The sequence below is a fragment of the Pleurodeles waltl genome, chromosome 4_2 (genome assembly GCF_031143425.1).
Source record: "Pleurodeles waltl isolate 20211129_DDA chromosome 4_2, aPleWal1.hap1.20221129, whole genome shotgun sequence".
Classification (NCBI taxonomy): domain Eukaryota; kingdom Metazoa; phylum Chordata; class Amphibia; order Caudata; family Salamandridae; genus Pleurodeles; species Pleurodeles waltl.
In genome coordinates, this window is record NC_090443.1 from 440,473,357 (window position 1) to 440,485,966 (window position 12,610).

Below are 12,610 nucleotides of genomic sequence, written 5' to 3' on the forward strand. Positions count from 1 at the left end.
CTGTTTTCCCCTCTGTTTCTTTTATGTGTCAGCACTCCACATAAGTGCTTGTCTTATTCCCCTCTGACATAGTCTGTTTTTTCTACAACCCCACCTGCTCCCTATTTCCTAAACTTTCCCCCTCAATTTCAGCATTCCCCCCACCTTTGTTTGTGCTGTGCCTGTGAATCAAGAATCTGTTTAAAGTGGAACAATGTGTTGCTGCAACCATCTTGCCGGGAGTGTTTGGTGTGTGATTTTCATTTATTTATCTTACATTAGGCATCTTTGATGTGTTTTACAAGCATCCCCTCTCAGGCAGGGAGAAGAGGGGGGGGGGGGGCGGGGTGCTGGTCATGTGGCATCTTCTTTATATACAACAGCTCCTGCATAGCTTCTGATTTTTATCGTTTCTTTGCTTCATCTCTGCCTGGTGTCAACCCAGAGCTGCCTTTACTTCAGTTGTGAATGAAAACAGATGGTCCTGGAGGTCCCTCGAGGGCACTTAACATGTATTACTCTACCCATGGAATGTCTTTTTTGCAGAAATATGATATGCTTTGTGCCCATGTCTACCAACCCTCTCCATGACTGCTCAACAGACTATGCTTCTAGAAACATCTCTTAATAATTGTGTGCCTAGAATCAGTGCTTGTGATCTTGTGTAATATAACTACTACTCATATAATGTGATCTGCTGTTAAAACCTTAAGGAAAGACAAGCAGATACCTATTTCCTGACAGAGTTGTACAAAATAAACCAGAAAACCTGGATACATTGAACCTTCTCCAATTAAAATGTGTGCTCTTGGATAAATTTTATTTCACCAAAACATTTTTTTCTTCATTAGAGTGCATGAAAGCACTTTCAAATACGTGAGTTCAGAACACCAGCTGGACAAAAGTATCACTTTTAATGAGTACTTCTCGGTGCAGTGCTATAATGTGCCTTATTAATGTCACAGCTCATCTACACCCTGTTTTTTAGGGTCTAGAGTGCAAGCGCTCTGCCTGTTGTAATCTCTCTGTGGGCTTTTAACTACGCACCCTTGCTATTTATTCTTTGTTGTGCTTGTCTCAAATGTTTCATTTCTATTGGTGCATTTTGTAAAATGTCCCTCCTTTGTGTGCTGAGTTCCCTCTCCGGATTATTTAACTAAATGAAAATGTTTTTGATGCATCACACTACGTCACACTTCCTCCTTTTTCAGCATGTGATGGCCCGTCCTACGGTTTTCGTTTGACTTTCATCCCAGCCACGATCCTTTCTAGACATTCATGCAATGAGCCAATACATCTCATGCTCATGGAGGCAGTGGCGCTTTGAAGCGGCTTGCTTCTGTCAACTGTTTTACTTTTAATTTTCAAATTATGTGGCAAGAAAAGTCCAGTTAGGAATTTACAATGCTAATAGATGTAACTCGAGCAAACGCGAGACTCATTGCATTGCAATTGCGTGTTTATTCCTGTGTGCTGCTGAGCTTTCTGCGCTTAGTGTTTATAGTAATTCAGTGTCAGGCTTAGGAAAAATGCCCCTTTTTTGTTCCGAACTCCATATAAATTGCAATGACTTAGCAATAGTAGTATTAATGTGCACAGCATTTAAACTTCCTGTGACCCTATTTTACCAGAGTATCTATATTAAGTCACTGCATTATTTCATTTCTGCTACATTTTATTAATTCGTGTAAGTGCCCCTCCGTCCCCCGTGTTCTATTGCTTCACTTGCGTCCTCCCCCATTTTGCCTTTCTTCTCCCCAGCTGCCCTGCACCTTATACCATGTTGTGTAGCTTTACTCACCCCCTGTTGTGTAGCTTGACTCATTCCTCCACCCCATTGTGTTGCTTGTTTTCAGTGGGTGCGGGGATATCCTTTTACAGGTCTCACCTACCAGACACGTTCTGTATAGAAAAGCCACTTATGTACCATACCAAAAACTAACTCACTCACTTAAATTGCGTACTCTTAGCGAAAAGACATTAACATTGACAAAGCCAATAGTTCTCGCATTGCTGAGACAACATTCTTGTGTCTCTGCTGCCATTTAATGTTTATGTTTTTTACCCTGTGCTCTTAAATTCGTTGTCTCTTCCTGTGTGTAGTCATTTTTCTGACGCTCCCTCGAGCCCCTGCTCTTTTAGTTAGCTGCTCTCTGCTCCTTTTCCTCGTTCCCTTGTTTTTCAGTCGCCCTGCCTCGTCCTGCAGTTTCAGCCTTTGCTCTGCTTCTCCCCAGCTCATTCGGCTACTCTCCTCCTCCCTTGCCCTCTCTCCTGCTCAGTGAGGATTTGTTTAGTGGGGTTAGCTGTTGTGACCGCTTATAAATAGTAACTATCCGCGTTGCCATGTTACGCAGCAGACACTGGTTTCCAGAGAGCTTTTTTTTCCTGTTTGTTTTCTGTCATCCCATCACGTGCTCTAACCTGTCCTGCTCGGGAAGGAGGCATATCCCTGCGGCTTGCTTGGTACGCTTTGGGCCCGACCATGGGCGAGCAGTCTGCCCATCCGTGTCAGTGTGTTTTTTTTCAACCCGACGGCTTCAGTTGAAGGAACTGTCACCTGGTTCCAGAATCCGAGAAGCCGTGACAGGCCATAGTTTAGTTTGGTTGCCCGGCCTGGGGCAACGCCGGGGAGCTTGTCCACTCCCTGACCAGCGCACGTTACCATTAGCAGATGGCCCGTGGCGCTGCGGCACAGGGATGAGCACTTTCTTTCCTGCCGGATTCCCGCAAAGGGGCACATGCTCCTAGAAGCTGAAATTTGCCCAGGGTCACGGGGCTCCGACGAGATTCTCGCTCTTCTGTGGATAAATGCATGCTGCAGACCTTGGACTCGTTCCAGTTGTTCGGAGTAAAAGATGGGAGAACCACCCGCAGCCGTTGGGGCGTCATTCAGACCTTACTCTCTCTGGTAACTAGAAAGTGAGGAAGGTCGCCGATTGGACAGAGTTTGGAGGTCTCGCTTTTGCTCCCTGGGCAAAGTCTTCCATTTGTTTGACTAAAACATGTTGTAACGCAAACATTTGTGAGGTTGTTCCTTGTTTGAAGAGGCGTGGGGGAGGACTTACACATTTTCGAAAGGGGAAGGAACGTACGAGCTGAAGACTGCAAGGACAAGTGTGCTCTCCTGCACAGCATGGATGGTAAGGAGGAGGGCGGGCACTGTAACGTGTAAATTGTGTGCCGAGGAGTAGGCTCCAGCCCTCCCACTGCTTCTAAAAGCATGAGAGTCTCTAGCCGTAGTTTTGTTAAGTACAAACTACCTTGTCCCAGCATGATAAAACGTTCTGTTTTAAGGGGTGTGAACACTTAATACTCATACCTAAATATGGCATTTGGCTAGAATCCACTGCCTATGTGGGGGCATATTGTATGCAGTCACGGAATTTCGTTCTCCGGTATGTTGATATTCCTTTACACGGTTGAGTGCTCGGGGCAGAAGGTTGGCTTACCACAGTTGGTCGCTTCCCCTGTTTTTAACATTGAGATCGAGTGAGGGATTGTGGACATAATGGCCCTGTCCTAGCGTTTCCACCCCAGCCCTTGTGTCATCTGACATGTCTAACACACTGACTTCAAGTGACAACGTACAGTTGTATCACCAATAATAAAACAGATCACACGCTGTTTGTGGGCAAAATAGCCTTAAGTTTATTCATATTTTGTTATGCAGTACACAGGTAGGGTTAACTTACGGGTGATCAAATGGGTGAAGAGCCCTTTCTTACTAACCACTGACACCCATCCTGAAACAATCTCGAGCCACCGAATATCATCACATTGCCATCTTATTATCCACCTGGTGCTGTGTAGTTCATATTGGGGCTGTTTTTTAATGGTTCACCCGTGCCTCCATGGAACGAGTTAAGGCCAACCTCCAGCGGTCAGGGTACCAACTGTCCCTTGCAGGATGAAGGGATCGCTGTTTCGCCCTTATGGCCCCTTTGGCCTGAGGATCTCACATTTAGCGGCCCCCATCTCCATCTGTTGAGGGTATTATTCGCTTTTTGCTTTAGGATCACCCTGTAACTCTGCTTGTGATGCTCTACAGTGATTGGCTGCTCTTCTTGGTTCTCCTGTTTATGCCAGGTGGTTGGGAGGCAAATTCCCCTGCTACTGGCCACTGAAAGAGAATGAGAAAGATCTAGTTGGGGAGCCCACCTAAACACCCCTGCCAAAGCCCCTCCCCATGGACAGGATGTGATGTCCACCTGGGGTTAAAAAAAGGGAAGGTGTGAAGTCTTGTGCTGTTCGTGACAACCTGACCTAGCTCTGTGGCCACTAACAACGTACAAACCCTAAGCAGTGAGGAAACACTAAGGGGCTGTACCCTTTAGTTTTACCCCCCTGTGAGTGACGTGGCCATCCACCATTCGGAGGGTGCAGAGTGATCAGGGCAGTGGGGTTTTCCATTGCCCCACAGACTTTCCTGCTAAGTCCTGCCTCAAACCCTTAAAACCTCGCTTGACATTAGAACTTTAAGATCTGCAAGGCCATAGAAAGCTTTCTGATGCATACCGAGCGACTATATTTGTGTCTGCGTATTTTATTTTTAAATCCTTTATAATATCAGTTATTTGACAGAAATGACATATCTCGTGTCAGGGCCCCTGTGTTGCTTTTAAATCTGTAAGAGGTGTGTATATGATGGACTGAGTCATCTTTTAAATCTGCCTGTGTCCGAAGAGAGTTTGTTTATGACATTGGTGTTGTGCTTTCTTTTCTCGGTATACCATGGTTAACCCAAAGAGCACAAGAGGTCCTGCTTTAGCTCCTGTTTCAATACATTTGAGCAGTTTTTCTAGAACACAGTTAACTATTTAAGTATTTGGCGAACCCACTGGTAGTATAAAACTGCATGTGTAATTTTAGACTTGTCCACCCCTACCCTAAACCTATACATAAACGTTAGTCCAAAGATTAGCCCATTGCATTGAAGGTGAACAGTGCTTCACTTTTTTATATGATGGTGTTCCTGTACCACAGAGGTACTTTTCTTCACCCAGCAGGCCCAGCTCCCTGAACTTTGGATGAACAGGTGAAGCCCCTAAATTCCTCATTCAAGCAATCCAAGTGGGCTGTCGTAGAGAGACCTCTCTGATGGTGACTTTGAAATGCTATGCAGCGTGACTTTCTTTTGCACCATGAAAGACATCACTAGTACTGCTTGTGAAACAATAATCTACTTCAAAACATCTCAAACCGTAAGATTGATTACAGGCAGACCCTGTTCACTGATATGGAGTTCCACCTCTGCCCTTAAATTCTGTGGAGAACTACTTTCATAAAAAAACCTGTGTCTATCTGTCTCGGGAATGTAATGCATGCCAGTCGAGGATCGTATGTTCATGCCTGTACAGCTATGGACATTGTTAGCGGTCGGAGGGTTTAATAATGCACTGGAAAAGGACAGTATTTTGTTTTAGTATTGTGACACAATCAAAAGTGGTGCACAGTTCATGTAAATGATGTCTGATAATGTGTATATTCTAGATATGTATAGTTCTTTAGCAAATATGTATTGCTACTATGTCATAACATTAAATCACTCATATACTCTTTAAACCTTTTTAACTAATGTATATTTACTCACGGTTTAAATATGTACATGTGTGTATATATGTGTGTGTGTGTGTGTGTATTCGTGTGTGTCTGTGTGTGTATGTTATTCTGTGCTTAACATGTTCATAGGTCATTGCATAGCTCCTAGATAAGTTATTATATTATATACTTAAGAGTCCCTGCTCTCATTTTATATCACACTGATCAAATGTTTCATTATCATAAGCATTTTGCTATTAAAAAAATGAGTAAAGATAAATGTTAGAAAAGTACACTTATTAATTAACTTCAAATATTACAAATCTTGAAAGTCTGTGTTTATACAATACTACTTTTCTTCTCGTATTATACCATTATCATATTCCTTGAACATATGTTCCCTTACTATGTATTTACATATCTATTTATTACTCTAGTCCTAATGTACTAGAGAAAAATCAAATAAAATCTATAAATAAAATTCAAATTCTAAATATATATAAATAAAATTGTAAAATCATATATATTTACTCTCTTGTAAGCTTTACTTTGTCTACCCATCGCCATATGTCATGTCTCTATCAATCTATCCTCCATCCCCACTCTGACTCATCCCAAACCCATTCTACTACTTTTATCTCAAAATAACCCTGCCTAAGCTCTTCCCCCCCTTCCACATGCAACTCACCCAAACCTCAGTTTACTACCTTGATCTCCCAAACAAACCTACTAAAATCTCCCTCATGTATCTCACCTTTAACTCATCCAAAACCCCTCCTGCTACTATGATCCCCCTATCCCTTTCCACAGACACTTCCCTCCTTCGTTCCCCCCTTTACTCATCCCAAGCCTGATCCTATTACTATAAACTCCAAATTGACACTTCTGGATTCTTCCTTCCTCTACTCTTCCATTACTCCAGTCAATCCAACTAACAAACTCGTATATCTGCGGCTCAGATTAACTCATAATAATACTAAAACTGTACTCATATTTCCCTATAGTAACCCACCACTAATTCCTTTTGGGTTCCGGAGTAGCGTGCTACTCGCCGAAAAGCGCTTCAATGCCTTGTCAGGGGTAGTAAGCGCTATATAAATACTATTACAATACAATACAAAATGTAGGCAGTAAAGCTTTTGGAAAAAATCAGAGCTCGCCTCCTTACTGTCCCCCCTAACCTCCCTCACCCGGCACCCAACTGGTTTGTGCATAGACTTAAAAAATTGAGTTAAAATTCCAAATCAGTCTTAGGGATGTCCAGACCCTCGATCTACCTCTGTGTTTGATTTTAAGGTACCTTAAATGTTTAATCCAGTCCTGAATTTGTAAATAAAAAAAAAAATTAAGTGCCAGGACTCTAGTGAGGAGGCCACTGAAGCTTTCGCCACACATTTCCCCTGCCTCACTGCCAATGATAGTACCAATACAGCTATTAAGTGACAATTCGGACTCTTCCAGGCCCATAAAGCTATAAGAATGGCTTAGACGGCGGCCATTGTCATTTTAATATATATTGAATTAATAATTAACTATTGCGGTCATCTCTAAATTAGCTGACAGCGCCACCACGCACCAGTGTTGACAATTAAGTGTCTAGCACCGGAAACCACTGCCTCTAATTAAGCATTGGTTTGATTTAGAACTAGGAAAAAATAGTAAAACCGCTGTGATAATTCCCTTTCGACAAGGCTTCACCACACTATTTCACAATTTGGAGATCAAAATAAAGCACAACACACAGTAATTTTAAGGGTGTGGTTTTGCTCATATTTAGGTCGAGCATTCCGGGCAGTGCCACTGTCTGGTTTCAAAAGACTTATTGTGGGCTTACTGAGAGCTTACCTGGAGGCTGAACCAATCAAGTTGCTTATATAGGTTGTCTTTGGCACTCTCATTTGTTTGCTCCGTATCCAGTGGCTTTCTGTGTGCCAATTTTGTGTTAATCCCTGTCCTCGAAGATAGCCTATTTACCATCTCTTTAATGGACTGCCTTTTATACCTCTCACTGCTGACTTTTAGCAGCTTACACTTAGCACTCCACATTAATGCATGCATTTTTCAGCTGTCACTCTTGTGTGCGTCTATCCACCTGCCAGTTCTCTATATTGCTCTTAGTTGCCCATATGCTTCTTTACCTACTCCACATTGCTCTTTCAAGCCCATTTGTTTTCTTCCCCAGCATTTGTATTCCTGTCTAACCCATCTGCTTCTTAGCCTTCTGCTTTCTGTGATGGTCTCTTGCCGGTGTACTTCCTTAGTGCTCCACATTGCTATATCTGTGCTGTATGCTTCTCTTCCGCCAGCGATGTTCCTCTCTCGACCTTGTGTTTCTCTGCCACCCACTTTGTATGTTGTTCTCTCTTTTGTGTGCTTTTCTCACCATGTTGTTCTCCCTCATTTGCCTCCTCCACTCCAATTGCCATTTGGCTACTCACACCCAACCACACTTTCTGTATGTTCCCTGCCCACCCTCGGTGCTGCTTCATCCCGCCCACCCTCCCACCCTCGGTGCTGCTTCATCCCGCCCACCCTCCCACCCTCGGTGCTGCTTCATCCCGCCCACCCTCGGTGCTGCTTCATCCCTCCCACCCTCGGTGCTGCTTCATCCCGCCCACCCTCCCACCCTCGGTGCTGCTTCATCCCGCCCACCCTCCCACCCTCGGTGCTGCTTCATCCCACCCTCGGTGCCGCTTCCTGTGAACTACTCTCGGTGCCGCTTCCCGTGAACTACTCTCGGTGCCGCTTCCCGTGAACCGCCCTCCCACCCACTGTGCCGCTTCCCCCGCCCTCCCTCCCTCCCACCCACTGTGCTGCTTCCCCCGCCCTCCCTCCCTCCCACCCACTGTGCCGCTTCCCTCCCCCTCCCTCCCACCCACTGTGCCGCTTCCCTCCCCCTCCCTCCCACCCACTGTGCCGCTTCCCTCCCCCTCCCTCCCTCCCACCCACTGTGCCGCTTCCCTCCCCCCTCCCTCCCCCTCCCTCCTACCCACTGTGCCGCTTCCCTCCCCCCTCCCTCTCACCCACTGTGCCACTTCCCCCGCCCTCCCTCCCACCCACTGTGCCGCTTTCCCCGCCCTCCCTCCCTCCCACCCACTGTGCCGCTTCCCCCGCCCTCCCTCCCACCCACTGTGCCGCTTCCCCCGCCCTCCCTCCCACCCACTGTGCCGCTTCCCCCGCCCTCCCTCACACCCACTGTGCCGCTTCCCCCGCCCTCCCTCCCACCCACTGTGCCGCTTCCCCCGCCCTCCCTCCCACCCACTGTGCCGCTTCCCCCGACCTCCCTCCCACCCACTGTGCTGCTTCCCCTGACCTCCCTCCCACCCACTGTGCCGCTTCCCCCGCCCGCCCACCCACTGTGCCGCTTCCCCCGCCCGCCCACCCACTGTGCCGCTTCCCCCAACTGTGCCGCTTCCCCCACCCGCCCTCCCACCCACTGTGCCGCTTCCCCCACCCGCCCTCCCACCCACTGTGCCGCTTCCCCGTCCGCCCTCCCACCCACTGTGCCGCTTCCCCCGTCCGCCCTCCCACCCAGTGTGCCGCTTCCCCCACCCGCCCTCCCACCCACTGTGCCGCTTCCCCCACCCGCCCTCCCACCCACTGTGCCGCTTCCCCCACCCGCCCTCCCACCCACTGTGCCGCTTCCCCATACTGTGCCGCTTCCCCCATCCGCCCTCCCACCCACTGTGCCGCTTCCCCCACCTGCCCTCCCACCCACTGTGCCGCTTGCCACAACTGTGCCGCTTCCCCCACCCGCCCTCCCACCCACTGTGCCGCTTGCCACAACTGTGCCGCTTCGCCCACCCGCCCTCCCACCCACTGTGCCGCTTCGCCCACCCGCCCACTGTGCCGCTTCCCCCGCCCGCCCACCCACTGTGCCGCTTCCCCCAACTGTGCCGCTTCCCCCACCCGCCCTCCCACCCACTGTGCCGCTTCCCCCAACTGTGCCGCCTCCCCCACCCGCCCTCCCACCCACTGTGCCGCTTCCCCCAACTGTGCCGCTTCCCCGCCCTCCCTCCCACCCACTGTGCCGCTTCCCCCGCCCTTCCTCCCTCCCACCCACTGTGCCGCTTCCCTCCCCCCTCCCTCCCTCCCACCCACTGTGCCGCTTCCCTCCCTCCACCCTCCCTCCCACCCACTGTGCCGCTTCCCCCACCCGCCCTCCCACCCACTGTGCCGCTTCCCCGTCCGCCCTCCCACCCACTGTGCCGCTTCCCCCGTCCGCCCTCCCACCCAGTGTGCCGCTTCCCCCACCCGCCCTCCCACCCACTGTGCCGCTTCCCCCGCCCTCCCTCCCACCCACCGTGCCGCTTCCCCCGCCCTCCCTCCCACCGTGCCGCTTCCCCCGCCCTCCCTCCCACCGTGCCGCTTCCCCCGCCCTCCCTCCCACCCACCGTGCCGCTTCCCCCGCCCTCCCTCCCACCCACCGTGCCGCTTCCCCCGCCCTCCCTCCCACCCTCTGTGCCGCTTCCCCCGCCCTCCCTCCCACCCACCGTGCTGCTTCCCCCGCCCTCCCTCCCACCCACCGTGCTGCTTCCCCCGCCCGCCCTCCCACCCACTGTGCCGCTTCCCCCGCCCGCCCACCCACTGTGCCGCTTCCCCCACCCGCCCACCCACTGTGCCGCTTCCCCCAACTGTGCCGCTTCCCCCGTCCGCCCTCCCACCCACTGTGCCGCTTCCCCCGCCCGCCCTCCCACCCACTGTGCCGCTTCCCCCGCCCGCCCTCCCACCCACTGTGCCGCTTCCCCCACCCGCCCTCCCACCCACTGTGCCGCTTCCCCCACCCGCCCTCCCACCCACTGTGCCGCTTCCCCCACCCGCCCTCCCACCCACTGTGCCGCTTCCCCCACCCGCCCTCCCACCCACTGTGCCGCTTCCCCACCCGCCCTCCCACCCACTGTGCCGCTTCCCCCACCCGCCCTCCCACCCACTGTGCCGCTTCCCCCAACCGCCCTCCCACCCACTGTGCCGCTTCCCCATACTGTGCCGCTTCCCCCATCCGCCCTCCCACCCACTGTGCCGCTTCCCCCACCTGCCCTCCCACCCACTGTGCCGCTTGCCACAACTGTGCCGCTTCCCCCACCCGCCCTCCCACCCACTGTGCCGCTTGCCACAACTGTGCCGCTTCGCCCACCCGCCCTCCCACCCACTGTGCCGTTTCCCCCACCCGCCCTCCCACCCACTGTGCCGCTTCCCCCACCCGCCCTCCCACCCACTGTGCCGCTTCCCCCACCCGCCCTCCCACCCACTGTGCCGCTTCCCCCACCCGCCCTCCCACCCACTGTGCCGCATCCATCCCACTGTGCCGCTTCCCCCACCCGCCCTCCCACCCACTGTGCCGCTTCCCCCACCCGCCCTCCCACCCACTGTGCCGCTTCCCCCACCCGCCCTCCCACCCACTGTGCGGCTTCCCCTGCCCCAGCCACCCACCCGCCCCCCCTGCGGCTTCCCCTGCCCCAACCCTCTGCGGCATCCCCTGCCCTGCCCTGCCCCACCCACCCGCCCGCTCTGCGGCATCCCCTGCCCTGCCCCACCCACCCGCCCGCTCTGCGGCATCCCCTGCCCCACCCACCCGCCCGCTCTGCGGCATCCCCTGCCCCACCCACCCGCCCGCCCCCTTTGCGGCTTCCCCTGCCCCGCCCACCCGCCCGCCCCCTTTGCGGCTTCCCCTGCCCCGCCCACCCGCCCGCCCCCTTTGCGGCTTCCCCGGCTCTGCCCACCCGCCGCCTCTGCGGCATCCCCTGCCCCGCCCGCCCCCTTTGCGACTTCCCCTGTCCCACCCACCCGCCCCCTCTGCGGCTTCCCCGGCTCCGCCCACCCGCCCCCTCTGCGGCTACCCCGGCTCCGCCTACCCGCCCCCCTCTGCGGCTTCCCCTGGCCCCCCCGCCCACCCCCCTCTGCGGCTTCCCCTGGCCCCCCCGCCCACCCCTTCCTTCTGCGGCATCCCTCTGCCCCACCCACCCGCCCCCTCCTTCTGCGGCATCCCCTGCCCCACCCACCCGCCCGCTCTGCGGCATCCCCTGCCCCACCCACCCACCCGCCCGCTCTGCGGCATCCCCTGCCCCACCCACCCGCCCGCTCTGCGGCATCCCCTGCCCCACCCACCCGCCCGCTCTGCGGCATCCCCTGCCCCACCCGCCCGGCGGCATCCCCTGCCCCACCCACCCGCCCGCTCTGCGGCATCCCCTGCCCCACCCACCCGCCCGCTCTGCGGCATCCCCTGCCCCACCCGCCCGCTCTGCGGCATCCCCTGCCCCACCCACCCACCCGCCCGCTCTGCGGCATCCCCTGCCCCACCCACCCACCCGCCCGCTCTGCGGCATCCCCTGCCCCACCCACCCACCCGCCCGCTCTGCGGCATCCCCTGCCCCACCCACCCACCCGCCCGCTCTGCGGCATCCCCTGCCCCACCCGCCCGCCCCCTTTGCGGCTTCCCCGGCTCCGCCCACCCGCCCCCTCTGCGGCATCCCCTGCCCCGCCCGCCCCCTTTGCGGCTTCCCCTGCCCCACCCACCCGCCCGCCCCCTTTGCGGCTTCCCCGGCTCCGCCCACCCGCCCCCTCTGCGGCTACCCCGGCTCCGCCTACCCGCCCCCCTCTACGGCTTCCCCTTGCCCCCCCCGCCAGCCCTCCTCTGCGGCTTCCCCTGGCCCCCCCGCCAGCCCCCCTCTGCGGCTTCCCCTGGCCCCCCCGCCCGCCCCTTCCTTCTGCGGCTTCCCCTGGCCCCCCCGCCCGCCCCTTCCTTCTGCGGCATCCCTCTGCCCCACCCACCTGCCCCCTCCTTCTGCGGCTTCCCACAGACCCACCCACTCGCCCACTTCCTCTGAGGCTTCCCTCTGACCCACCCACCCACCCCCTCCCTCTGCGGCTTTCCTCTGCCCCTCATGCAGTTGTGAGACTCCTACTAAAGAAGACCTCTGCTGCTCCTCTACAAGCTGAGAATTACAGACCAGTTGTCCTCCTAGGGGCCAGCACATTCCTGGAGAAGTATGTGGTCAAGCAGCTGTCCTCTTTTCTAGAAATGAATGCTATACTCCATTCAACCCAAACAGTCTTTAGGCCAGGAAAAAGTACTGAAACTGCCCTACTTGGAGCC

General features: G+C 54.4%; 1 protein-coding gene across 4 annotated transcripts in view; it reads left to right on the plus strand.

Annotated features, from left to right (window-relative positions):
* The window catches only part of LOC138292875 (cAMP-dependent protein kinase catalytic subunit alpha), a 731,647-nt gene that overhangs the window by 256,883 nt on the left and 462,154 nt on the right, over positions 1–12,610 (plus strand). Inside the window, exon 1 of one of the 4 annotated variants that reach the window (XM_069231722.1) lies at positions 2,403–3,119. The exons of the other annotated variants lie outside the window; for them this stretch is intronic. Within the exon in view, the coding sequence (XP_069087823.1) occupies positions 3,113–3,119 (7 nt within the window). The 5' untranslated portion in view covers positions 2,403–3,112. Of the gene's footprint in view, positions 1–2,402; positions 3,120–12,610 lie in introns of those variants that run through there. 4 annotated transcript variants of the gene reach the window in all.